Source organism: Hippopotamus amphibius, chromosome 12 (genome assembly GCF_030028045.1).
Source record: "Hippopotamus amphibius kiboko isolate mHipAmp2 chromosome 12, mHipAmp2.hap2, whole genome shotgun sequence".
Taxonomy (NCBI): Eukaryota; Metazoa; Chordata; class Mammalia; order Artiodactyla; family Hippopotamidae; genus Hippopotamus; species Hippopotamus amphibius.
Window position 1 is genome coordinate 88,558,286 of NC_080197.1, and position 27,354 is coordinate 88,585,639.

Below are 27,354 nucleotides of genomic sequence, written 5' to 3' on the forward strand. Positions count from 1 at the left end.
CCACCTTCTGAAAATGCCACACACCGGATTCTTAAATGTATCCAATTATAGCAGGTCCCTTTTCAGACTTGGCCAGAGCAAAATATTGCAAGCACTGAATTACTCAGCTCAAACAACAGGTAATTAACACGTTGGGAACAAGCTATGGAGCAAGGGAGCATAGCTAGATGAAAAGAGACTTTTTATATAAAGGTGAAATATCCCAAATGGCCCTCCAGTACAGGTCATTTCTACTTTCACATTCATCAACCTGTACATGATCTCCTAACCTTACTTTCTTTCTTAAAGGGCCGATTTGGATTGTCTTGTTGAAAATGATGTCCATAACAGAAGAAGATTTCTGTGGTAAATACAGTAGTGAAGAAGTAAACCAGCTTCACTGTATCGACCCCCCCGCCCCCACGGCAAAAGACTTTCTCAATGGCATTGATGTAGGCAGCCAATCCTAGGTTATACCTTGAGGCTGTGGCCATGATTTGCCTTGAAGAAAATTCCATAGAGAAAACTAAACCAAAATATACGTCTTTCTCAGATGCACCTGATACTCTGTTTTGGAACCTGCTGTGAGTATAATGGGAATATTTCCACCATGCTTTCCAGATTTTCTTTCTAAACTCTCTTGAACAAATGTGAGCAAGTAGTAGTTAGAATCTGTCATATTTGAAGGTCAAATGGCCATAACTGATGTGATTATAGTCTTCAGCCACTCCCTCAGAATTCAAGTACAGATCAGAAATAACCATAATGTTCCTCTCCAGAAAAATCTTAAGATTCTGGAGTTGTTGGTCCATTGACAGCTTCAGCGATGATCTTGGCTTTGACTCTGAGTGCACTGGATTAGGTCAACTGCCTCTCATTGGTCTCGGGGATTGGTGTGTCACCGTCTGCTTTCCAAGATGCTTCCTTCCTAGGGCTTTGCCTTGGGGAAGCCTGGGATTGATCCATATTTCAATTTGAAGTCTTCTAGTTCCTTTGGGTCAATGCCATGTGAATTTCATATGTTCCCATTAGATTCACCACCATCAACACATTTAGCACCAATGCTAAGTAAATGTGTCATAGAGTACAGGCTGGCACTGCCAAATCCCTGAGTAACAAATGTTTTATCTCCAAACCCGGGGTCATTCCTAAAATGCTCATGTAAGAAGCTTCACTGAAGAAATTTTCAATCCCATGGAAAACACCACGGCCAGTGACAGAGATACCTCTGTGGATACCACCCTGACTGATGGGTTTACCAGTAACAGCAGGCATGTGCATTAATATCTAAGTGCCCTATGGTGCTGGCACAGGTGTCAGCAATCCAGGACATCTTTTCGCTCACCTGTGCCCCGACTGGGGAAGGCACATCAACGCCAGGACCAATAAAGCCCTTTTTTGGTAGTTCCGTGGTGAACCTCCTTACACTCACATCTTCACAGTAATGGGCCCTTCCTTTGCAGGGCGTGCAATGCTAGCTATGCTGGGCCCTGTAGCCCTCAGCGACCTCCCAGGAGCCGCGGTAGCGCCGGATGGGGAAGGACAGGATCAGCCGTGGTTTGCGTGGTTGTGGGGTTGGTTGATTCCCAGGATGCCACGCAGCTGTTTCACTTCTGCTCTTCGCTCTCCCAGCTCTTAACGTCTTCCATCAGCTTGTCCTCCATGATGCTAGCACCATGGTCGAAGAAGCCCTCCACTTCCTTGAAAAAAAACTGTTTTATAGCGGTTGCTATGGTGTAGCCAGGTGGGCGGAGCCGGCCTGCCTTGCTGGACAGGGGCCGCAGAGGCCAGGGCGGAGGCGGGCCCTGAGGAGGGACCACCCTGGGAGGCGCGTTCTCGGAGGTCCTGGGGTAGGCTGCCTTCTAAGCTTGTAGTCCTCCTCGCTGCCCTCTCCCTTCTCGCCACTGGGTACCTGATCTGGAGGAGCTGATTCAGTTTGTTGCTGCTAAACACGTGGAAACGGCTGTGCGGAACCTGGCATCCAGCGCTCCGGGCCTGGGCCTCCTCTCGCCTCACCTGGGCCCACGTGCTGAGCGCGGGGCGCAGAGGAGCGCTCCCTTCGTTTTTGAGGTACGTTTGCTTTCATTTTGAGATACATTTTGATGTATAGAACTCTAGTTTGCATTTCTTTTCTTTTATCATTTTCAGAATATTAACAGATAGTCTTCAGGCTTCCATCACTTCTGTTGGGAAATCAATTTCAGTCTAAAGTTGGCTCCTTGGAAGGCAGGCTCACCCTTACTTATCTCCCAGGTAAAAAGCACAAATGGAGGCCCTTGACCCAAGTGCTCTTTCTTGTCTCACCCTTGGGTCTTTCATGAACTGGGAGAGTCTGTGCACACTTACCTAATTTAGCACACACCTTGGAGCTCCATGCACCCTGCTCAGGCCTGGCATGTGCACTCCGCTGGAAAGAGGGCAGTGAGACCCGGGAATGGATCTGAGGCTGTTTGGGCAGGAATTTCAGGTCCCAGATATTTGGAGCGTGGTTTATACAGTGTGCTGGCAGTGGTGGGTGTGTCGGCTAGACTCTGCAGGACCCTCACCTTGTGAAGACTGATGGGTGGGAGGGAGGCCAAACAAGCCCTGAAACACAGTTCCAGGTCTGGGCCACAGTTGCCTGTCTAAAGGTGGTGCTGTTACCCCCTCAGTTCTTAGACTCTTTAATCAATACACATTGATAAAAGGCCAGATGAGAAATTCAGGCAAGGCCTTATTGGTACTCGTGCTGCAGCAGGAAGGAATGAAAACAAGTAACAGGTGCCCTTGCTCACTCCCTGAGGGGGCCGGGGGTTGAGCTGGTGCCTTAAGTGGGGTGAGGGTAGGGGCAGACACCTGGGTCAGGCCAGCGGGTGGCTTAGGTGGTCTGCCCACTCCCTTGGTGGTGCTGTGTGCAGGGATCATAGGTAGGACCCTGTTTTTGCTCCTGACACCTCAGAAGTAGCTGTTGGGTTTTGGTCTTTTTGTTTTGCCCCAGCTGCACATGCTTGCAGTTATTTTCAGCCCCTTATAGTTTCTTTGTATTCTGTTGGTAGAGGAGATGTTTGTCAAGGTGCAAGCACTGCAGCAAAGGGCCCCAGGTCCCAGCCTGTCTCAGTACTGTTTAAAGGTAATGGTCTTTTGTCTCAGGCTGTTTAAAAATTTTCCTTTTGCTTTTCGTTTTCGGTAGTTTATTATGAATGCCTAGATGTGATCTCTTTTGTATTTATCTCGCTGGAGGTTCATAGTGGTTATTAAACTACTTTCTCTTATTTCTAAACCCACTCTTATGCTTTGTGATGGGCAGAATGTGGAAAGTATATTTCTTCCTTGACATCCAACATCCTTAGGTTGTGGCACTGAAGGGAGACTACTTGCTGTTTCTGTTAGCGTCAGCCCAAAAATAGCTGGGGTTCCGCTTTCAGCGTTTCCTCAGCACTCCTGGAACTAGCCTCCTCATGCTCTCTCAGCCACAGCAGCAACAAGAAAGGTCTCCTTCCCAGATTCATAAGACCCCTTCTCCGAGCTCCTGAGATGACCGCACAGATAGATAGCGCCCCCCTTAAGGAGTCCCTGCTCACGGAGACTCTCCTGCAGGCTTTCAGTTGCTGATGATCCACCCTCTTCTCTTTGTTCCCTTAGCCCCAATTCCTGTAATTACTATCTCTCTATTACCATAATATTCCCTTTTCGCTTTTCCAATTTTTCAACTTCTGTTTAGCTATATTTTCATATTAAATTATATTGCTGTGTACCATTCTGTCTGTCCTTTCTGCAACTCTGCACATACGTATGTGAGAGCTTAGCATTTTCCACAAGACTGTGATGATGTTATGCTGTACTGCTCATTTTTTTGGTCTCCTTTAGTCAGGATATTTTCAGTTGACCCACATTCTAGTTTTATTAATCTTCGCTTCTGTTTGTAATCTGCTTAATTTTGGTTATTATATTTTTCAATTCTAGAGTTTACTTTTGGTTCTATTTTATAGAATCCAGTTCTCTAGCGACATTCTCCATTTTGCCATATGTTTTCTTGAGCACTTTAATCAAAGTCATTTAAAAAGTCATGTTTATGTAGATAACAAGTATTGCCAAGGATGTGGAGAAAAAGGAACCCTTGTGCACTGTTGCTGGGAATGTAAATTAGTACAGCCATTATAGAAAACAGTATGGAGACTCCTCAAAAAATGAAAAATAGGACTGACATGTGATTCAGCATCCTACTTCTGGGTGTATATCCAAAGGAATTGAAATCACGATCTTGAAGAGATATCTGCATTACTATGTTCATTGCAGCTTTATTCACAATAGCCGAGACATGGAAACACCCTAAGTGTATGCCAGTGAATCAATGGATACATAAAATGAGGTATAGCCATACAATGGACTATTATTCAGCTGTAAAAGAAGGAAATCCTACCATTTGTGATGAAATGGATGGACCTAGAGGGCAGTATGCTAAGTGAAATAAGTCAGAAAGAAAGACAAATACTCTTTGATCTCACTTATATATAGAATCTAAAAAAGCTGAACTCTTAGAAACAGAGTAGGTTGGTGGTTGCTGGGCATTGAGGGAAATGAGATGTAGGTCAAAGGGTATAAACTTCCAGTTATAAGAAGAATAAGTTCTGGGGATCTAATGTACAGCATGGCGACTAGTTAACAACACTGTATTACATTCTTTAAATTTTCTGAGAGAGTAGATCTTAAATGTCCTCAACACACACACACAAATTGGTAATTACGTAAGGTGATGGGTGTTAATTAAACTTATTGTGGTAATTATTTCACAATATACATGTATATCAAATCATCCTGCTGTGTGCTTTAAACTCACACGTTATTTGTCAGTTATATAAAGCTAGAAAAAAAAAAGCAAATGTTTATTAAACAAATAGATGAATGAATATGAAAATGAAATAAAGTAAAATGCGTCTCTAATAATTCTAATATATGAGATCTCCAGTGGATCTGTTTCTATGCTTTTTTTTTCCTTTTATCTTTTTGGTCATTTGGTCCTGTCTCAAAGAATACCTGACATGTTTAGAAATGAAATTGAGGCTCTGGCTGATGTTATCTCAGTCCAGAGAAGAATGACTTTTGCTTTGTGCGGGCAGTTGGAGTCAAATCATCTTAATCCGATCTGGCATGGAGCTGTTTCAGAATTGTGTTTCCAAATTGTCTTGAGGACTGTTGTGTTTCTTGTTCAGAGTTACTCCTGTGGTGCTTCTATGACCTTCCATGGCTGTAGCTAAAGTGGTAATTACCACTCACCTTCTTCTTGGTGGGCCCTCAGCTCCAATTTCAGACTACAGTTATATCTGCTTGGTTTCTCAGCCTCATGGACTCTACTTTCTGTTCAGCTTTTTATCATGTGCTACATATGGCATATACATATCTCACGGGGAAAACTGATGCAGAATGTTGGGGTCACCTTAAAACATTTTGCTTCTTTGGGGCATTGTGGCCCAACAAATCCTGCCTGCCTTGGTAGCCCTGAACTTTGTTTTGTGTCTATGTATCCATGAACTGCCAAAAGCTCAGCTAATGTTCTCAGCCTCTTAGCTATCCGTTTCTGCTAGGCTTCTTGGTCTCTTGGCCGTGTACCACTTACAAATAGACAAAGGCCTTGAGGAGACAATTAATACAGAATATCAAGCTCTTCTCAGTACTCTTCTCTTCCCTCTGAGGTCTTGTTCTGTGACTCTTGACAGCCTTGTTAGACTTTCCAATACTTTCAAACAAATACTTTGTGCATTTCATTTATCTTTTTCTAGTTCTCAAAAGGAATGTTGATCAGATAAAGGTGGTTCTACATGATCAGGAGTGAGGTGTATACATTCCTTAAACTCAGAAAACATGAGATTTCTAGGATGATGGCTTAACTTTGTAGGGAAAGCCTTGACTTCCCCAAAACCCTTAGTTTGGACTGTCTCAAATATTTCTCTGTCATTTGGCTCTTGGTTGCCTTTCTCTGGATACTCCACCTTCACCTCTGTGATAACGAGGCAGTGTGAGGTGATTTAAAGAGAAAGTCTAAATCCTTTCATTTTTTAAATGCTTGGGGAGGGGGGAGTGGGTAGAGAGAAAGAAAAGGGACAAACTCTGGCTTGATAAGCGCTGGCAAACCACTACCTGTCCACCTCTGTACCTTTCTCTTATGCCCAGAAAAATTAACATGCATTCATAGTGCTTCTGATATTCCTATTCCAGGTTTCTAAATCTTTCAACAAAGTCCTTTAGGAATAAAAGAGCTGTACCATTCCCTATTCAGAGATGACATTTGAGTGATTACTGGTTTCAATTTCTCTCATAAATACTCAACTCTCTGAGTATATATAATTGAAGCTTGTTCAGCAAAAAACAATGTCCTAAGACACTTGTTACAGCTGTGGCTAAATACCACACAGTTGCTGCCAAAATTTGTTGTTTGTTGTACAGTGGCTACTTGGATTCTATATCTTTTCTTGCATAATTGGGATGTTTTAAATATTTTCCCAACTTCCTGATTTCTGGCTTGAAAAACTGTTACCAAACACGGGTTTGTGTGCCTGATACACAGTGAGGCCAAACAAACCAAAACATTGGAGCTGGAGCAGAGAAAGGTTTAGTGCAGGGCTGAGCAAGGAGAATCGGTAGCTCGTGCCCCCCCAAACCCCTGAGCTCCCCAAAGTTTCCAGTAAAACGTTTTAAAGGCAAGGTGAGAAGGAGGGGTGTGGTTGGTTGTTGCAAACTTCTTGGTGTCAGAATCCCTTGTTCTCACAGCATAGATCAGGTCATAATGTTCCTGTAAACCTCCAACAAGACAAGTGTTATTCTCTGTTTTGCAATTTTTAGTCTCTATATGAATGGAAAAGTGTTATACCCTTAAAGGTCAGAGCCTTGAGAATGGGCTATCCTGTATATTTCAGGCTATAGGCAACATTCTTAACTGGAAGCAAAGGCAATAGAATCAAAGGTTAAAGTAAAAGAAACGGATCTAATATGGAGTCAGATTTGTTCTTCCCTGTTAAAAAACTGGTGCTATGATTTTCCCCAAGGATTGCAAGATTTATGCAGGTTGTATCTTAGGGAACAACACTGTATTAAATCCATGTTCTTGGAAAAGTGAACTTCTGTTTATAGGTTTTTAAAAGCATCACATATGGGTTTAGAAATTTTCTACAGATCGTAAATATAGAAATATTTTCTACAGTTCACCAATACCAAAAAAAAAAAAAAAAAAAAAAAAAGGTGGGGGTAGGGGAAAGGAAAGGAAATCTTTGCTAGTTTCTCATTTTCTTTTACTAATAAAAAATGAACACAAAAGTATCTTCTGTTTTCTATACTGAATTTCTAGGTGCACTATTACTGTTTAGCCAAAGAGTGCTGAATCCAATTGAATTCCATTATAAAGTATTGGTTAGAAAAAAAGAATTATTGTCTCACCCTCCAGTCTGACAACCAAGAACTGATATTTAAATGCCCTTGGGTGTAATTTTACCCATTGCACTCATGTTATACTAGTGCATTATTCTAATAACATTAAAAAGAATTCCTAAACAAACTCCATTAAAAACATTGAATTTAAAGAAACTATGATGTTGAATGCTTTGACATGACCAAACTGTTTCATTACAGCAGTGTCAGGGGTCCAAAATTTGTTTATGTCTACTTTTATGGACATTAAAATAGAATGACATCCTCTTATCAACTACATTTATCATATATTACATTTACACACATTATTTCATTCAGTTCTCTCAAAAACTGTGAGGAGTATAATGATTATTATCTCTGTTTTCTAGATGAGGAAGCTTAAGCCCAGAAATGCCAAGCTGACTTGCACAAAATTACGCAGCTGTTGAATAATAAAGCTAAATTTCAAATCAAGGGAGTCTAACCCAGAGCCTGTAGAGTTAATCACTACAAAACACGACTTCATAAGAAATATATCAGTGTAAGTAGGGTGTATTTTAGGAATTGTATTCCAACTTGGCAGATACGGAAGTGCTTCCTTGAGAAAGTGATATGTGAGATAGTCTAGAAGGATGAGAAAGAGTTATGCCAAGGTTTGGAAAATTGAGCTGAGACCAGTTCCAAGTGAGGGTACAGTAACAGCATTCTATATCCATTGTCCCAAGATGAAAAATGTGACCTACTCCAAGAGCAGAAAGTAACCTGTGTGCCTGCAGTGGGAATAATTTTTGGCAGAGTGGTGAGGAAAACTATGAGGGTAGAAGGTTAGAATGGACCACATGATAATCGGGTATTCTTTATTCCATGTACAGAAATTTGAACTTGATTATGTGGGTAATGGAGCATCACTGAAGTGCTTTAAGCTGAGGAGTTAAATATATTTCATTTTGGAAAGATCACTCTGTAGTTATGTTTTGTTTTTGCATTCCCCACCCCCACTGGTTTTCTAGGTAAGGCAGAACATTTTGTTATCGAAAAATTCTAACATTGAGCCCAAATTGGATCTCTCAAGCTTTCCACATTAGTCTTATTTCTAGTCTCTCTAATCAACATAGAATTTAATCTAAATGACATACTTGTCAAATTTAGATATTATGGTGGAATTAATATAATTATGGGAGAAAAATATGTGTATACCATAAAGATAAGATGTAAAAAAAATCTAAATGTGTTTTTATTTTTTCCTTTAGTTTTCACAACTTGTAATCAAGTTTGATTTTTGATTCATTTCAGGCACGTAAAGTATTAACTCTTGTTTTGTTCAAGTTATCCTGCTTGTTTTTTTTAAAAAATATTTTTATTTTAAATTAGAATATATATATTATGTATAAAATATATAAGTATTACATGTATATGAAGTTAGACATATATTTGTATTATATATGGGTGTGTATATACATATATATATGACCTAAAAATGTTTAACATGGTGTTCACATTGTTTCTTCACTGTAAAGTTACTTTTTCCTTTGTAATTAATAATTTGTGGAGAGGTAGTTTGAGACTATATAAATATCTTGTCCCTTATTAAACTTTTCCCCTGTAGCTTTAAAATCCTTTAATAATTTCCTAACTCCATTCCTTCTTTATTAGTTTACATTCTTCTGCAAGTAGGGTCTTTCTTCCTATTTCTGTGTCTCTGTCCTTCTCCTCATCTTCTCAGTACAGACTCATGGGTTCCTACTTAATTCAGTAGATTATAATCGGTTACTATCATTGTTTATTGTTATGCTCAAATTGTCTCAGATATGCCCAGCGGCTTCCCCTTCATGTTGGCTTCTCTTTCCTTCTGTTGTGTCATCATTTGATCACTTCCCTTTAGAACACAAAAAAACTTATCTTGTACATTCCTTGTCCTAGCCTTGAATCAATCTTTATTCCAAGATACTCAGGTTCCTTAAATGGAAAATAGTCTTTAGAAAATAAGATATGGGTGCTAGGTGAGCTTATTGGTACTGTTACGACATTGCCTCTAGACTCTTTTACCAGATAGAGCTAGGAAAAAATGGGTTTGTGCATAATTATAAACACATTCATATAAATGTATTATATAAACATACAGATTTATCTTCTTTCCACATTTGGTATTCTTTTTTCTAACAGTAAGCACCTTGGCACCTATTTGTCTCCAAATCCTTTGTAAAATTCTAAAATATGTAAAGGCATTTCAGAATTTTTTGACCCATACTACAGTGAGAAACTTATAACTAGCTATCAGTAGTTATTTACCATTATTATTATTCTTTTAGGATTTAAATAAGCTTTATTATTCAGAACAGTTATTTTAGAAATAACTATTCAAAGTAGTTATTCACAGAAAAATTGAAAGGATAGTATAGTTTTCATATTCCTTGCATCTAATTTCATCTATTAACATCTTACATTAATATATGTATTAGAATTAATGAAATAGTATTGAAAATTAATTGATCTCCATACTTTTAAATTCAGACTTCTTTAGTTTTTACATAATGTCCTCTTTTTTTTTATTGCCCCAGGTTCCTATCCAGGGATACCACATTTTATTGAGTTGTCATACTGCCATAGGATTTACTTGGTTGTGACAGTTTTCTCAGGCTTTTCTTGTTTGTGATGACCTTGACAGTTCTGAATAGTACTGGTCAGGTATTTTGAAGAATGTTCCTGAATTTGAGCTTGTCTGATGATTTCCTCATGATTAGACTGGGGTTATTGGTTTTTGGGAGGAAGATCACAGAGGTGAAGTACCATTTTCATCATGTCATATCAAGAGTACATACTACCAACGAAACTTATCACTGTTGAAGGTTACCTAGGTCATGTGTCTCAGGTAGTGTTTTTCAGATTTATCCACTGAAAAGTTACTCTTTTTCCTCCAAGTTGACTCTTTTTCATATTATACTCTTTGGAAGGAAGTCACTATGTGCAGCTCACAATTATGGACTCAGGAATTATTTGCCATCTCCTTGAGGGTGGAGTATTTATATATATTATTTGAAATTCTACATGGGAGATTTTCTTCTTCCCCATTTATTTATCTGTTCATTTATTTATATCACTGTGATCTCACACATTTTGTGTTATAATCCAGTACTACTTTACTGGTTTCTCAAATTGTTCTGGCTTTGGTCATTGAGACCTTTTCCATTTGGCTCCTGTGCCCCTTTGATACACACCCATCATTTGTGTGTGTACGTGTGTGTTTTAGCACTTTCCTACTCTTTGGTACTATAAGATCCTTCGAGCTTATCTTGTATATTCCGTGTGTTAGCTCTAGAATCAGCCCAGGTTCCTTTTACTGGAGAATGGCATTATAGAAATAGAAACCAAGATCTGAGTGGTCAATATGATTGCTGCTTCTGATATGTTGCTTCAGGCCCTCTCAGTTGATAGCAAGGAAATATATGTGTGCATCCTAACCCATGTTATACACATATCTATAAATATTTCTGTATGTAACCATCTGTAGCTACATTAAGCTAAACATGAGTTCATATTGATATTTCCAACTCTGTAATCATATGGATCGTTCTAGTTTTCTTCCCTTGCTTATCTGCGAACTCCCATTTCAACAGTGAGAATCTTGGCTCCTTTAACCTGCCCTTTTTTTTTTTTTTTAAGTTTTACCTATTTTTCTGGATGAATTTTGCTATCCATTTGTCAACTTCTATAAAATGTCTTACTGAGACTTTTTTTTGGAACTAGAAAACCATTGAAAGCATTTTAAATATTGGTGAATTCGCATGAAAATAGAAGGCGTCCTTGTGTAGTTTCTGTTTTCGATACAACCCTGAAGTTATGAGATCTTTTATTATGTGAAAAAGTTTTCATTACTTTTATAATCTTCATTTAAAAAATCAACATTTGTCTTTCATCAGATGCCAAGTCGGCATCTAATGAGGTGATGATTTTTAAAACTAATTTTGTTGTTATAATGGATTCTTGTTTATTATTTTACTGGTGTTGTGACAAATTCTCACTCCTGGGGTTGAGTTCTATTTTGTATCATTTTTAATATTCTGTGTTCTTTTGTCTACATTTTGTTTGGAAAAGAACTGAGTTAGAGTTAAAAACTCCACCTTTTCTGTCATGACGTGAGTTTATATGTGAAAAGGTCAGCATCTTTGACAAATATCCTAAATAGTTTTTTCTTGTAGGAAATATTTTTGGACTAGGTGTCTTTTTCACAGCCTGAGGCGATAGCTATTTTGGAGTCATAGGCTGTGAGACAATCCACATCACAAGATATTAGAAATGAAAGGAGCCTTAAGCATTTTCCAGTTATGCCTCCTTATTTACAGGGGAGGAAACTGAGGCCCATGAGCAGAATAACTTAGGCAAAGTCAAAATGGGTTTGTGACTTATCATCCAGATCTTCTCCTAGTCTGTGGTATTGTTCTCTGAACCAAATGCAATACCACACTTGGACTTTCAAGCACTACATCCCATTACCTAGTAAGAACCAATAGGGTAAACGTCTTTTACACCACATTTATTTTGTCAGTTGTTGTTTGCTGGTTTCTTTACTTGGCAGTTGTGATGTGTGTGGGTCTCATTCGATTTCCAAGTACCCAGTTGTAGTCTTAGACCCTGGCGTCTCTGCCCGTGAGTATCTCTCCCTCTTCTGGATCAGTGGTGATGTCTGCCTAATAACTTTGTTTTTCAGGCAACCAAAGCAGTGCCCTAGATGTCACAGTCACATGGATGAGAATAAAAGAAATTTAGTTTCCCAGGCAGTGGCACTGAAATTAAAATCAGTCCTCTTGGTGGTACTTCTGCCCTCATGACCATATCCCAAGATATCCAACACACACTAAGGGAGGAGATCCACTGGTCGTGGATCTTCTTTCTATGTAATGCCCACTCTTTGCTATCCTACACTTGCTGCCTACATTGCACTGAAGAGAAAGGAAGTTTCCTGCCTTAATTTCTGAGTCAAAACTGAGTTTTGAATGATGACAGAGGTTTTGTGAGTGTACATGTTCTTTCAGAAAGGTGTGATCTTGTTGTCAAAATATGGGGACATTTTGTGTATTTTGCTGCTATAAGAGGGAAATGGGATAAAATGTTTGAAAGAGGACTACTTAAGGAAATACACAGAGTCATTGTACTTAGACACATGCAGATGAACCTGATTTTCTCTATCACTCATCCCTCACAGTCTCTTTTCAGAAGGAATTCCCAGGAAGCCTTAGGACCATATGGAGGGTGTTGCTAGCTTAGTCTATGACACGGGTGAGCATCTGAGATGGTCTTTTCTCCATATAAGATTAGGTGTCAGATGAAACTACAGAGTAGGGGAGTTAAAAGGGTTGAGGAAATGGCCTATCACTTAAGCCGTTCCTTTGAGGGCAGTACACTCAACTACTTTATTAATGAAAATTCTGACAATGGAGTTTATTGTGGAGCTACAGTGTTTGACTCTTGATTCTGAATTAGGCCCCCCAAATAATGTAAGTTTCCAGAGCACCTTCCAGAAGGGCCGCATGCTTCTTGGTGTGTTTTTACTTTGTGTTTTTACTTTCTATCTTTCCATTTCTCTGTCCTATAACTGTCTCTCTCTGATTCCTGAACATGCCTCCGTATACAGAACTATCCACACCTGACACACTCTGTCTGGCTCTTTGCCTCAGTCAAGAGACAAAAAATTACTGGCGTGGCCCCGCCCTCAGGCTTCTGCCCTCTCATCCGACTGTCTCTCCTATTGGACCACACCTGCTTGGGAAGGGGGGGTGCTGCTCTGCCTTGCTGGAGTGAGGACTTGATGAGGCCTGGGTTCCTGACTACAGCAGGATGGAAAGGGTGGAGCTCAGGGGGAAGGCCATCTGGGTGAAATACCTCGCAGAAGCGAAGGTGGTCTTCTTTCTTGATTGTAGGGTTAGGGTCTAGGGTAGCAAGCTGAGTGACCAGAAAACTGGCTTCTCAGGTTATGGGCCTGGATCCCTGACAGCTGCTCGTTAGTGCTTGGCAGCAGTCTTACCAACTTTGGGGTCATCCCAGCATCCGAAGTCTTGACGCTTCTGTACCAAATAAGAGGAGGTTGTGAGTGTATGAAGGAGAGAGGTCCCATCCCTGGGGCCCCCCTCCCTGGCCTCCACTTCCTTAAGGATTTTGTTGTCAGACTCTACCAGGAATGGGCATCACTGGCTCTGGGAATTGCAATTCCCTGATGATCGTGTGTCCTATAGGAAGGAGCCCTTATTGGGCGTTAGGAGACGTTGTATCTTATCAGAGCCTATGTTTTCATCAGGAAAGTCAGGGAAATTCCTCATGTTTGCCTCAGAGGAATATTAGAGTAAAACCATTGATCCAATATGGTTTTGACCAATCAAAAGTGCTCCTCATGTGTAAAGATTTACAATAATTACATTTAAGATTTACGTAAAATGAGATTACCAGTCAGATGGCATATGGTGGATGCCATCTCCCTTGGGGACTATCAAAAGAGGGCCACTTACCCAGTCCTGGATGCAGATGATGTGGGTATCGTGGAGCTCATCCCTGAGTGGGACACGGGAAGGAATCATTACATTACAGGGGTCTGGAAGTGTCTCCCTAAGAGCCCTGAGCCCTGCTCACATCCTTAGTTTGGAGTATAGCCAGTCAAGGTGGGAGAGGCCAGAACTTGCAGGGAAGCTAAAGACCTATAGGCCTGTCAGGCAGTTGCAGAATGTGGCACCAGACATCTAGTCACTTACAAGGTGAATCGAATCGTGGCCACCAGAACCCTGTTTAACCAGTGCTGGGCATTAGGAGTTAGCCAAATGCCTCAGTCCTAAGGCATTGATACTAGAATAGGTCCTTGTCCTTTTTTTTTCTTCTTCTCTTTTTTTTTCTTTTTTGGTATAGAAAACAGATAAAACAAGATGAATTCTCCTCATCTTGTTCTGAATTCCCCACCCATCCACAGGAAGCAGAAAAGCAGCAACAGCAGTTAAGATCCTAAATCCATGGTTTTACATCAAGCAGGTGTTCCAGGGCCCTGCAGTGACCTATTTGGAAATCAGCCTTCCTTGAATAAAGGAGAGCCTCCTTCAAGCTAAAATAAGCTTGACTTTTTTTTTGACCTGTTGACCTTTAGGGATTAGCAGCTAAGAGCGGTTTCGCCTGTACTTCAGGATGGATTCTGCTTGGCCATATTTCCTTATCTTTCTGGAAGGGAAGTAATTGACCAGGCTTGGAGAAAAATTAGAGGCTGTTCTATCTGGACTGAGTATATTTAAAGAGCCCCAAGAAGGTTCAGACTCTTCTTAAGAGCTCCATTTTGTAAAGAGCTAGAAAAGCATCTAGTAATACAAATTCCCAGAGAGGCCCCCTAAGCTACTCAGAATCTCCATTTGATTTCCTCCTGTCTCTAATTCCTGCACCCATATCTGAGGTCTCCTCAATCATTCCATGGGACTTGGAAGTCCCTGAATTAAGTCTTATTTCATTCTGACATTAGAGGATATTTCAATGAGCTCAGTCATTTATAGTCTTGATACTTGAAGTCTGATCGCTGAACCAGCAGCTCTACCATCACATGGAAGCCTCTTAGTAATAAAGAATCTCAAAGTCTCAGGCCTGCCCTGGACCTATTGAATCAGGTACCTGGGCAATTTGTATATAGCAAAAGTTTGAAAAGCCCTCATTTATAAGTTCCTTCTTGCTAAGGAAGGAGCTCTAAATACAGCTTTTATGCTATAACTCTAGGCTCCTGGATGTTTGAGTATTTTCCTGAAACATTAATATATGCATCTGTGCATATGTAGAGAATGGACTTGAGGACATGGGGTGGGGGGCAAAGGGGAAGCTGGGATGAAAGTGAGAGAGTAGCATTGACATATATACACTACCAAATGTAAAATAGATAGCTAGTGGGAAGCTGCTGCAAAACACAGGGAGATCAACTAGATGATGGGTGATGACTTAAGAGGGGTGGGATAGGGAGGATGGGAGGGAGGGGATATGGGGATATATGTATAAATACAGCTGACTCACTTTGTTGTACAGCAGAAGCTGGCCCAACAGTGTAAAGCAATTATACTCCAATAAAGAGCTTAAATAATATGCATCTGGTCATCTGGGAACTATAACTTGTCCACCCTGAATAATCATTCCATTTTGACCTCCCTACTCTTCAGTCCCTCCCTATACCCGCCCTGCTAAACCCTAAACACAGAGCTGGGAAGCTGCTCACCTCTGATTGTTGTCTCTCCTCTACTGACAAGTGCCATATCTGACTGAGGGCTGAGAGCATCCTCAGGCCCTCAACAGCCGTTCCAAGGGAGAAAGGGATCTTGCTGTCGCTGTCCAGATAACTGGACTGGACAGAGGGGAAACTAGCAGGGCCCGAACTCCAGCTTTCAGCCAAATGGAAGCTTCCATGTTAACACTTTGGTATAAACTCCTTATTCCCTCCCACCACTCTTGGTTTATCCAAACCTTGAAATGCTGCTCTTGTACCTCGAGTCCGAGCATCTTCCTGCAGCTGAAAAATGATGAGAGTTCAGAGGTAAGTCAGAGCCTCAGGGGCCAGTCTCCTCCTCAGTGTACCCACTATAGACTTTATCAAATGTAGGGATGTCTGTGTGAGACTCATAGACTTCTTGGGAATGGAGTTAAATTCTCAGTTTCCTGAAAGAGTTTGTGCTGTTTTTATATCCCTCACAGAAAACCACTTCACATAATGCACTGCATATAGCATATTCTCGATAAATGTTTGCTGAGTAATGAATAAATAAATAGGACAAGCTGTGGCCTCTTTAGGGGTGAGAGATACACAATTCATCACCTACAGTCATAATCACTCATGCAATGACCTCTCCTCTTTTATTCTTTCTGGCCTTTCTGTGCTTTCCCTTTCATGGCCTCTCATCACTGAGTATGCACTGGTTCTGTGAGGTGAACCTTTCAGTATCAGTGAAGGCGCTTTAAAAAATCCCCTTTTACTCATACCAGAGTAAATAGCTGCTGCTGATATATACTTTGGGCCCCCTGAGCTCCAAGGAGCCCACTAGATGGCATTTCTGCAAAACAGTGCTCCAGGGCAGGGTCTTAACATTTGCCTAAGCAGAAAGAAGATACTTTCTGATTCTATCTCTCCCAGCTGTCTTTTGCTTGACTTTCTTCTCTCAGTATTTAAGTACAAAAATTGCCTTATAATATGTTTGTGACTAGGGTGTCTGTCAGACTGACATAACAGTCTGCACCAGCTCGGGTGATCTGTGAGGGCAGGGATACTGTCTGATGAACCCATGAAGAAGCACTAGAACTAGGAGAGAGCTCCAGCACAGAGGATGTAAGGTGGAACTTTTAACTTTGTTTGTGGTCCCTGAGAGGACGGAAATCAACACATACAAGTCCCACTCTTGGACAAGCCTCCTCCTCTCACTACCTCAAGTCCTGCTTGGGGGGACACTTAGGCTTCAGGAGACTAAAGTTCTGGGTAGAGTGGAGGCGCCCTGACCCCAAGGAATACTTGGTGAAAATATCAAGCTTCCGATCTCTACTCCCTTTTACCCACAGCCAGATGGAGACAAAGGCTGCTGTATTTTTTTCCTAGAGTAAGTCCCAGATGCAGCAGCAGGATACAGTGACATGGCTTCTTAGACTACAGAAAAAAAGGGCTTAGTTCAAAGGCTAAGAGTGATCCAAATAGTGAAATAGAGGAAATTTCTTTACATGTCTTTCTCAATCCCTTTGCCCATCACTTTTCCCCAACCAAAAAAAGAGAGCTATTTTTTTCTAAGACCACAGAAGGCTCGTATTATTTTTAGATTCTAATTTTAATGAAATTATGTTTTTATTCAGAGGAGCAAAAGTTAAGAAATCTGTACACAAGTTTCCCAGTTGCCCTGGTTTTATAATATTAATACTTGTCCCAAGATACATGTTTGCCTACGTAAATAGTCTGTTGATAAGTAATTGTGTAGGTAATGCCTGTTGTTTTCCACTCTGACAGCAAAAAATTAAGGTGGGACTGCAGGCTTGGTAGGACCGAGGCATATCAACACCTTAAGCAAGCAAGTGTAATAACTCAGTGTCTGGGGCAGGCCCAATAATATACTGCATGTTTGACTATATTTTAAAATATTTGATCAGTGTTTGTATAGAAAAAAGACTGAAATCTACATGGAAGAAGAGCAGAAGAGGAGGATTGTTGCAGAGCACAGTTTAGCTCTGGACTCTAATTTGTACTACCCTGTAATTAATGAACACACTCTCCTAATCAGGCAATTTACTATGTCATTTGGGCTCCTCCCAACTCAGTCACTTATCAGTGTTTCATGTAACTACCTAAGAGTATTCTTGCTGAGAGTAGTTCTGATAGATACAATTTTCTCTATTATCATATTTTCACAAGGCAGTTATTAGGTATCTTCTTGCCTTACTTCCTGAACTGACAAATCAGTGCTACTCTTTTGAGGGAGAAATCCCTAGATAAAGAAATGATACCAAAACCTTGATCAGAGTCAACAGTACTGTAGGGTATGGGGAAGACAGGAGCAAGGGAAGTGATGTGGGCAGGGAATTTAGAGAATGTAAATTTAATCTCACCTCCTTCTGTATATCCCTAAAAGCCGTTAGCACCTGACAGGAGACAAGAAATTATGGAAAAATTAAGGTTATAGACTTTATTATAAAGGGATTTTATATAGAGAATCTCCCAGTTGTTATTAGGCTGTAGAGTATGAATGCTAAGAGACTATGGCTTCCTGGCTCTAAGCAGTAAATCCCATTGACTTCCCTTCTACACATATTTCTGGGCCACCATTTCTCCATATGGTAAATGGATGAAATACAGGAATTTATTTAAAGAGGGCTGAGTTGTGAAAGGAATGTAAATGAAACCCACTATTTTATTGCATTTCATTTCATTGATCCTTGTTCTGAAGCTAAGCATAGCTGTAAAAGTTAACACATTTGTATTTAGATTATAATACACAGGAAGACAACAACGAATGTTGGTGAATATGTAGAGCAGCTGGAACTCTCATACATTGTTGGAAGGAGTACAGAATTGTATGATCACTTAGGAAAAAGCTGTGGCAGTTTCTTGTAAAAATATGTACCTATGTTCTCACCCAGACATTGATGGATACAATGGCTGTTGGTAGCCTGAGTTTCTTCATTTGGGGGAAAGGATGAGCACTTTAAGATGGATAGTTGTATCTTATTTGGTGGAAATATAGAGTTGTTTTTGTTGATATCAGGAGTTTCAACATGCTTATAAGGGTGCATATGGAAGCTGACTGTCAGTGGGGTGGGCTGTGCCGGTTATCAACTTACTGCCTCTCAGCAACCCTGTGTTCACTCTTTGTTATATCATACTCATCCTTTATTATGTCATAGGTATCCAATTATGTACTGGTTCCCAATAAGATGGTTTTCTGACCCTTACATAAGCAATTCACTCTTTAGTAATACATAAGTATAAGAACATTAGTTAATATAATACAACATTTTAATTGAGATTATTTCTTTCTGTGAAACTTATGGGAAAAGTCATTAAAAGTCATAGGGAATGAAAGAATGATCACATTACTCATTTCACATAATGTTCAATGGGGGCATGCAGGAGAAGCTATGGAGACTTTCACTTATTTTTTTAAAAAATTTTAAAAATTCATAATCTTTGATTTAACAAAGTCTTTTCCTGCTTTGCTTCATATGGACAGTTGATATCATAGGTTCAGAAGTAATCACTTGTCCTCTAATTCTCATTTCTGTATCAGTTTAAACATACATGCAACTAGAATGTCAAGATTGGGAAGCTGAAGTAGCTGATATTTTGGGGAGGATCTCAGAAACTCCAAGTGAATATCTGTGTTCTGTGAAAGTTCACAGCAGTTTGCTCTGGCTATCTATGGGCATAATTAGCTTCTGCACTGAGAACCCATTCAAATATAAAGTGAAATCTCACATTTTCATGTTTGAAAATTGGTCACCTTGGTTGTCATTTTTCCATTCCTAGGAAAACTTGGAAATTTCATCAAAGTGAAAAAGACATCCATTTTTATAGAATTAAAAGAATTTACTTTCATATTCATTAAATATAAGTGTATTTCACAGCAGTTTCAAAAAGCATGGCTTAATCATGTGGATTCTGAGACTAACTGCTCATGGCACTTCTTCAGTTAGAAGATTGAAGGCGACAAATTCCCATGGGTGAACTAACAAAACCTTTGTTTCTTTCTCAACTCATAGTTTTCAGAACCCAAAACACTCTTTTGATAGGATTCAACAGTTTCATTCATTATCAAACATATGATTTATCTGTCTTCTATAAAGGAAGGTATTTTTTGACTAGATCTCTTTAAAACAATTTTAATGATTTAATCTAGTTTCTTTGAGATGAAATTAAAATATTATCTTTTTCATAACCACAAAGAGGGCAGTTCTTTACATCCGAACTCACGTTCTTTTACTTTCTTTTTAACACTTTATAACTCTCCAATAACAGGTCTGAGTCCCTCAAATATAATAAATTAAAGAACAGGAAAGGTCCATGAATACTTTACTACTGTTACCATTATTCTCATTTAAATTACTGTCAATAAATTTGAGAATATATAGAACACTTAGAAGCATTAAAAAAATCTTTTTTGGCAACCTCTGATGCCACAGAGTGAATCTGGCATTTGTGCTTTTTCAGGATCTTTATTAAAATACTCTAAAGAAATTCAGTAACAGAGCAATTTAGTAAGAAAGCAATTTATCATTATAAATAATGCAAAGCAGAATGATGTCCCATCTATTGAAATTATGTTGAAATTAGATCTGAGTGATCTAATTTCTTAGCAAATTTTATGTCTTTTAATGTCTTGACCTTCTATCCATAGTCAATGGGAGAAGACATTCGTCTTTTGTGGTAATGACAAGGTTTTAATCATGTTCCACACAAGAACTCCAGAAACAATTGGCATGTTACCCTCAGAAACAAAGCTCACTAGTAATTTTACAAAAATTAGTCATTTTATGGAGTCAATTTTTATTCAGATGAATAACATTAAACACCTCTATCTTCAGGTCAATTCACTTATTTTTGAGAGGCTAATTTTAAAGCTAATTTTTTGGAGGGGCCAAATCCTTATTTTTTATGACTTGGGAATCAAAGGCCATAGTCAGACAATTTGTCAGATAATTTGAATGGCTCCAGAGGTAAAACAGCTTTTTTTCTGATCAGAAATGGAGTTAGGATCTTTAATTTTCATAACAAAATGGTAACATTGTCTTCTTCTCATCTGAGAGTTAAAATATATGGTTTTTTAGGGCAAGTACTTAAAGTTAGTGAATGAGATTTAAATTATTCATTATACAGTGCTTATACAGTGCTGGCCAAGAAAAAATATTTGAAAGGGCTTATCTGATGAACAAGTGGATGTTGAGAATAGCTACTGAGATGCACAGACAGAAGGAATGTCTGAGGATTTGGGACTGGTTGAGTAATACGACAAGATGGGAGGGAGCATGGTAATTCTTCACCATCAATCAGCAAATTACTCAAGGGGAAAGAAGGAAATTTTCTCCTTTCTTAAGCCCTCTCTCCTTTTCTCCCATCTCTCACCATGCTGTCAAAGATGACTCCTCTGTACTTACCTGGTCCCACAGGGTTTCAGTGATGGTTAGCTGTATTTCCTGTTGAAATAAGATACAGATCTTGGGAACATTACCCTAACTCTCCCAGAATCTGAACTGACACATCATGAAACAGATACAAGAATTTTTTTGGAATTGTAATGGACACTTGTAGTCATGCCATCTGTTAGGCAGCCCAAAGTTTCCTTCAGCCCTACTGAGTCATTTTCAGCTCATATCCCCTGTCATCTTTTGATCTAGCCAGTGGGTGACAAATATAAACAGACTCATATGTTTACTCACCTTATTGATACCCACATACATAGCCTGCCTGCTCCTGGAGTCATCTAGTGCAGTCGTGGCATTGAAGATGTTACCTAATCTTGGTAGACAGTGACCCACCAGCTGGTCAAGAGCATTCCGAGCTACAATGCCCAAGTCTTCCAGGATATGGTTCTTGTTAGGCACTTTTCCTATCTCCTGGCCACAGCCTTTTCACCTCTGCTTTCCCCAGAAATCATGATTCCCAAAGGAACCAGTGTATTTGGAAGTCTCACCCACCTTTGGTCTCATTGTGTCTTCAAAGGATTTTCTGGGGAAAAAGGTGATATAAATATGATGAGACACTGGGTAGGTGACATCAGCAAGGTGGCAGAAGAGGAGATTATAGCCCTCATGTCTCCAACAGAAACATCAATTTTGACAGCCATCCACGGATGGAAATACCTTTTGGGAAATCAGGAGTCCAGTGGAGAGAGTCCAGCACCTCATTCAAGCAGAAAAAAAAAAAAAAAATCCACGAATAGATGCATTGAAGAGGGTAAGAAAAACAGTTTCACTTTACCCATGTCACTCCTCCCCAAAGGCAGCATAGCTTAGTGCCAGTAGGGACCCTCTCAGCCTGTGATTCCTCCTATGGGGGAAAGTGAGAGTGGAATGAGCACTCTGATTTCCCAGGCTTATAAGACATTGACCAAAAGGCCCACTTCTGCCTCACCCCACCCAGTTCACTGAGGTGACTGGCACAGCTGAACAGGTGGGGGAGCTGGGAACAGAGAAAAGGCGTGCGCACTCATGGCATCTACCACATGGATCTCAAAAACCAGTTGCAGATCCTACTGGCTGGCTTGTGGACTCCACCAAGAGGGTTACCCATGAACACCATGGGACTCCTCACTTGTAGGTACCTCCCTCAAATGACTGACACATGCCCCAGTACTTCACATACAACCCGAGATGGTGCATGTAAACCTCTGCAGATGGCAATTGAAAACCTCCTCAGATAGCATGTAGATTATCAGCAGTTGGCATAACTGTGGAAATGGGGGAAGGACCGTAATCTTGAATGTTCCAGGGAAAATAAACAAGAGGCTCTCAGCACCCAGACTGACTTTGTGGGACTAAGAGAAGGCACAAAGTCCCAAACACTGCTTAAGAGGGAACAAGAAGATAGAGGTGAGTGCACCCATAGGAAAGACCCCCAAAATCTTTAGCTGGGCTGATTGGTGAAAATCTTTCACTTGTGAAGCCAGTCAGTAAAGACTGAAAGAGGGAACTGCTTCTTCAAGTAAAAAGACTGCAATGCAAGAATTCAAGGAACATGGAGAATGAAGGAAACATACTACCACCAAAGGAACAAAATAAAGCTCCAGTGAAGGATCTCAAAGCAATGGAGATTTATGAGATGCATAACAAACAATTCCATAGAGTTATATTCAAGAATCATGGTAAGTCACAAGAGAATATGGACAGCTAATGGAAATCAGGAAAATAGCACATGAGAAGTTCAACAAAGAAATAAAAACTATAAAAAAGAACCAAACAGAAATTCTGGAGCTGAAGAATGCAATGACTGTGCTGAAAAATTCAGTAGAGAGCTTCAGTAGCAGACTTGATCAAACACAAGAGAGAATGATTGAATTGAAGACAAATAATTTGAAATTCAGAGGAGTAAAAAGAAAAAGAAGAGTGCAGAAGAGTGCAGAATGCCTATGTGACTTATGGGACACCATCAAATGACATAATATGGACATTTTGAGAGCCCCAGAAGGAACAGGGAAAGCAAAAGGGTAGAAAGCTTATTTAATGAAATAAAAAACAGAAAAATCCCCAAATCTGGGGAGGGAAATTAACATCTACATCCACGATGCTCAAAAATTCCCAGGAGGCTGAACATCAAGAAATCTTCACTGAGACATTATAATCAAACTGTCTAAAGACAAGTAGAATTTGGAAAGCAGCAAGAAAAAGTCCCAAAAGACTATCAGGGGACTTTTCAGCAGACACCTTATAGGCCAGGGGGCAGTAGGATGATATAATTAGAGTATCAAAAGAGAAAACCTGCTAACCAAGAATACTTTACCTGGCAAAGTTATTCTTCAGAAATAAAGTGGAGATAAAGACTTTCCCAGACAAATAAAATTTTCCTCATCACTGGACTTGGCATGCAACAAATGCTAAAGGGAGTTCTTCAAGTTGAAAGGATGTTAAACAGAAGAATGAAAACAAGTAAGCATAAATCTCACTGGAAAAGGCAGGTATATAGTCAAATTCAGAATTATGTAGGGTGCTGCTTAAATCACTTTTAATGCTAGTATAAAAGTGAAAGACAACCCTCAGAGTGGGAGAAAATATTTGCCAATGAAGCAAGTGACAAAAGATTAGTCTCCAAAATATACAAGCAGCTCATGCAGCTCAATATCAAAAAAGCAAATGTGGACCTAGAGTCTGTCATACAGAGTGAAGTAAGCCAGAAAGAGAAAAACAAATACCATGTGCTAACTCACATACATGGAATTTAAAAAAAATGGTACTGATGAACCCAGTGACAGGGCAAGAATAAAGATGCAGATGTAGAGAATGGACTTGAGCACACAGAGTGGGGGGCAAAGTGGAAGCTGGGACCAAGTGAGAGAGTAGCATTGACATATACGTACTACCAAATGTAAAATAAATAGCTGGTGGGAAGCTGCTGCATATCACAGGGCGATCAACTTGATGATGAGTGATGACTTAGAGGGGTGGGATAGGGAAGGTGGGAAGGAGTCGGGGGAGGGAGGGGATATGGGGATATATGTATAAATACAGCTGATTCACTGTGTTGTACAGCAAAAACTGGCACAACAGTGTAAAGCAATTATATTCCAATAAAGAGCTAAAAAAAAGTTAAAATAAAAAGTATTAAAAGTAACAATAGTTACAATAACTTTTTAGTGAATACACATTATAAAAAGGTGTAAATAGTGACATAAGTAACATAAAATGTAAGGGAGGGGTGTAAAAATTTAGAGTTTTCGTATGCAGCCGCAGTTGTTATCAGCTTAAAAAAGACATACTACAGGATGTTTTGTGTAAGCCTCATTGTAACCATAAACCTCTGGTAGATACACAAAAGATAAAAAGGAATTAAAGCATAGTGTTACAAAATTTCAACAAATCACAAAAGAAGACAGGAAGAAAGGAACAAAGGAGCTACAAAATAGAATACAACAACATGGTAATGGTAATTATTGATAGTTACATATTAATAATTATTAAATATAAATAGACTAAATTCTCCAATCAAATAGAGGGGCTAAATGGATTAAAACAATCCAACTATATGCTATCTACAAGACTTTTAACTTTAGGGACACACATAGGCTGAAAGTAAAGGGATGGAAAAAGATATTCCATGCAAATGGTAAACAAAAGAGAGCAGGACTAGCTATATTTATATCAGACAAAACAGATTTTCAGTCAAAAACTGTAAACTGTCATATGAGACAAAAAAGGTCATTATATAATGAAAGGAGTCAGTTCATCAAGATGACATGACAATTGTAAATATATATGCACCCAACATTGAATCACCTAATTATACAGAGCATATATAAGCAGAACTGAAGGGAGAAACAGAAAACAATGATAATAAGAGCAGATCTCAATACCCCATTTTCAATAATGAGCAGATCATACAGGCAGAGTTATGAAGGAAATAAGACTTGAATAGCATTATAGACAAAATGGATCTAACAGACATATACAAAACATTGCATCCCACAGCAGCAAGATATACATTCTTCTCAAGCACATGCAGAACATTCTCCAGAGCAAACTTAAAAAGATTGATATTGTGTATCTTTTCCTACCACAATGGTATTAAACTGGAAATCAATAACAGGAGGAAATTCTTAAAATTCAACAACATGTGGAAATTAAAGAACACACTCCTGACCAACTAATATGTCAAGGAAAAAGAAGGACTTAAATAAAAATATAAATTAAAAATAAGGTATCACAGCTGATACCACAAGAAAACAAAGATTGTAAAAGACTACTGTGAATACTTATATGCCAAAAAATTGGATATCTTAGAAGAAATGGATAAATTTCTAGAAATATATAACCTACTAAGACTGAATCATGAAGAAATAGAAAATCTGAACAGACTAATAATGAATAAAGAGATTAAATCAGTAATCAAAAACCTCCCTATGAAGAAAAGCTAAGAACGAGATGGCTTCACAGGTGAATTCTACCAAACATTTGAAGAATTACCACCAATCCTCAAATGCTTCCAAAAAATTGAAGAGGAATGTACACTCTCAAACTCACTTTATGAGGCCAACAGTGCTCTCATACCAAATCCAGATAAGGATGCTGTAAGAAAAGAAATTACAGGCCAATATTCCTGATGAACATAGATGCAAAGATCCTCAACTAAATACTAGCAACCTGAATTTAGCAGTGTATTGAAAGGATCATATATCATGATCAAGTGGGATATATCCCTGGGATGCAAGGATGATTCTACAAATGCAAATCAATGAATGTGATACACCACATTAACAGAATGAAGGATGAAAATCATTTATGTTCTAAATAGATGCAGAAAAATAGTTTGATAAAATTTAATATCCATTCAAGATAAAAACTCTCAACAATTTGGTATAGAAGAAATTTACCTCACTATAATAAAGGCCATATATGACAAGCCCACAGACAACATCCTACTCAATGATGAAAAGCTGAAAGCTTTTCCTCTAGGGTTAGGAAAAGACAGAGAATGTCACCCTCACCTTCCTATTCGACAGGATACTGAAATCCTAACCAGAGCAATTAGGCAACAATAGGAAATAAAAGGCATCCAAATTGGTGTCGTTTATGCACTTTCCCATATAGAACTCTCAGAGACTCCAGTATCTACTTACTGTTTTCTCCTCATAGTTCTGTAGTTGTCCAGAAGAGAATTCATATTCTTAGAACTGGTTTCTGTCTTCCTCCAAGTTTCAGGCTTCTCAATTCCTCACTGGCTCTCAGACTTGAGGCCTAGTTACTCCATTATGAGCACATTTATAAGATATGCAGCCTAGAAACCCTAGAAGGCACTTTTAACTCTCTTTCTCCCTGAATTCCTATAAACTCTTAGAATATTTCCTGCATACTTCAAAAGCTTGAGCTCACTTCCTTTTCTGAAGTTTTCCTGACCCATAAGTTCACAGCAAGCCTATCATTTTTTTTTTATGATTCTATGGATAATATTGCCTGGGTCTCATATTTGGTCTCAAGAAGCAGATTCTGGCCCTTCTCTCCACCCCAGGGCAAGGAAAGCATGGTTTGGGGCACCTGGCCTTGACTTACATTGTAGAGAATGTAAGGATTCTTAGAGAAAGTTGGCCTTGGGATAAATAAATATCCCTTGGTTTTATACACAACTAACTCCTAGTGTAATTTCAGATTGATGCCCACTCTCTAAATAGAATGACAAAGATTTGCTTTTGTTCTGTCCATTAAGGAGGTAGAGAGGAGAGGGGACACATGAAAGTCCCAACCTTCCCCAACAAGGAAATAGGTGCAGCCAGAGGAAGGACGGAAGACAGGGGACCCTGTTTCTTCTCCCACAGAGAATATCCAATGTAAGGACTTTTGAAGGTCATCATTAGCCCCACTTACCTTGTGTGCTGCCTGGAGGTCCTTCCTGCCTTTTGTTCTTGATCCTGGAAGGCATGCTGTGCCATTTGTCATTGAACAGAAACCAGAGACTCTGGAGCTGAAGATGGAGGTAGCTCCACGTCCTGGGGAAGCATAAACGAATAGGGGAAGAGGGCAGGTGGATGGTGAAAAGAGAAGCACTTACCTGTTGGAGAACTACCAGAATGGATGCCTCAGGAGTTCAGGAAGTATCTCTGTTTTCAATGGGTCTGTGTGTGTGTGTGTGTACATATGTGTAAAGGAAAAAAGGGTGAGAGGAAGGAAGTGTTTGCCCAGGTAAAGTCTCCCTGTCATCTTTTTTCAGTAAGGACAGAAATTCCAGTGAGAAGGTGGGTGGAAAAAGTAAAAGAGAAACTAAGTGAAAAAATACTAGCGGTCTGGGATTGGGGTAGAGAGTTGGCCAGAGGCTCCTTGAGGTGAAGGTGG

At 39.5% G+C, this 27,354-nt stretch overlaps 1 protein-coding gene and 1 pseudogene across 1 annotated transcript; both read right to left on the reverse strand.

Moving 5' to 3' along the window:
- Positions 1 to 245: 245 nt before the first annotated feature.
- On the reverse strand, positions 246 to 13,083 carry LOC130834097 (glutamate dehydrogenase, mitochondrial-like; annotated as a pseudogene).
- A 190-nt stretch (positions 13,084 to 13,273) lies between these two features.
- On the reverse strand, positions 13,274 to 26,954 carry C12H12orf54 (chromosome 12 C12orf54 homolog). Its single transcript, XM_057704174.1, has 7 exons — positions 26,890 to 26,954; positions 21,517 to 21,547; positions 20,977 to 21,015; positions 17,935 to 17,967; positions 15,841 to 15,865; positions 13,854 to 13,896; positions 13,274 to 13,415 (listed from the first exon to the last, which is right to left on the reverse strand). Exons 1-7 carry the CDS (start codon positions 26,952 to 26,954, stop codon positions 13,274 to 13,276), a joined length of 378 nt encoding a protein of 125 aa, XP_057560157.1.
- Between the last annotated feature and the right edge of the window lie 400 nt (positions 26,955 to 27,354).

Bases quoted from the DNA above. Each gene is read 5' to 3' on its own strand.
- C12H12orf54 (XM_057704174.1), bottom strand. From the start codon at position 26,954: ATGGCACAGCATGCCTTCCAGGATCAAGAACAAAAGGCAGGAAGGACC. The intron at 13,897-15,840 runs GTACAAGAGCAG...TGTCCCACTCAG, and splicing joins GGAAGATGCTCGGACTCGAG to GGATGAGCTCCACGATACCC. The intron at 13,416-13,853 runs GTAAGTGGCCCT...TATTTGGTACAG, and splicing joins TCATCTGCATCCAGGACTGG to AAGCGTCAAGACTTCGGATG.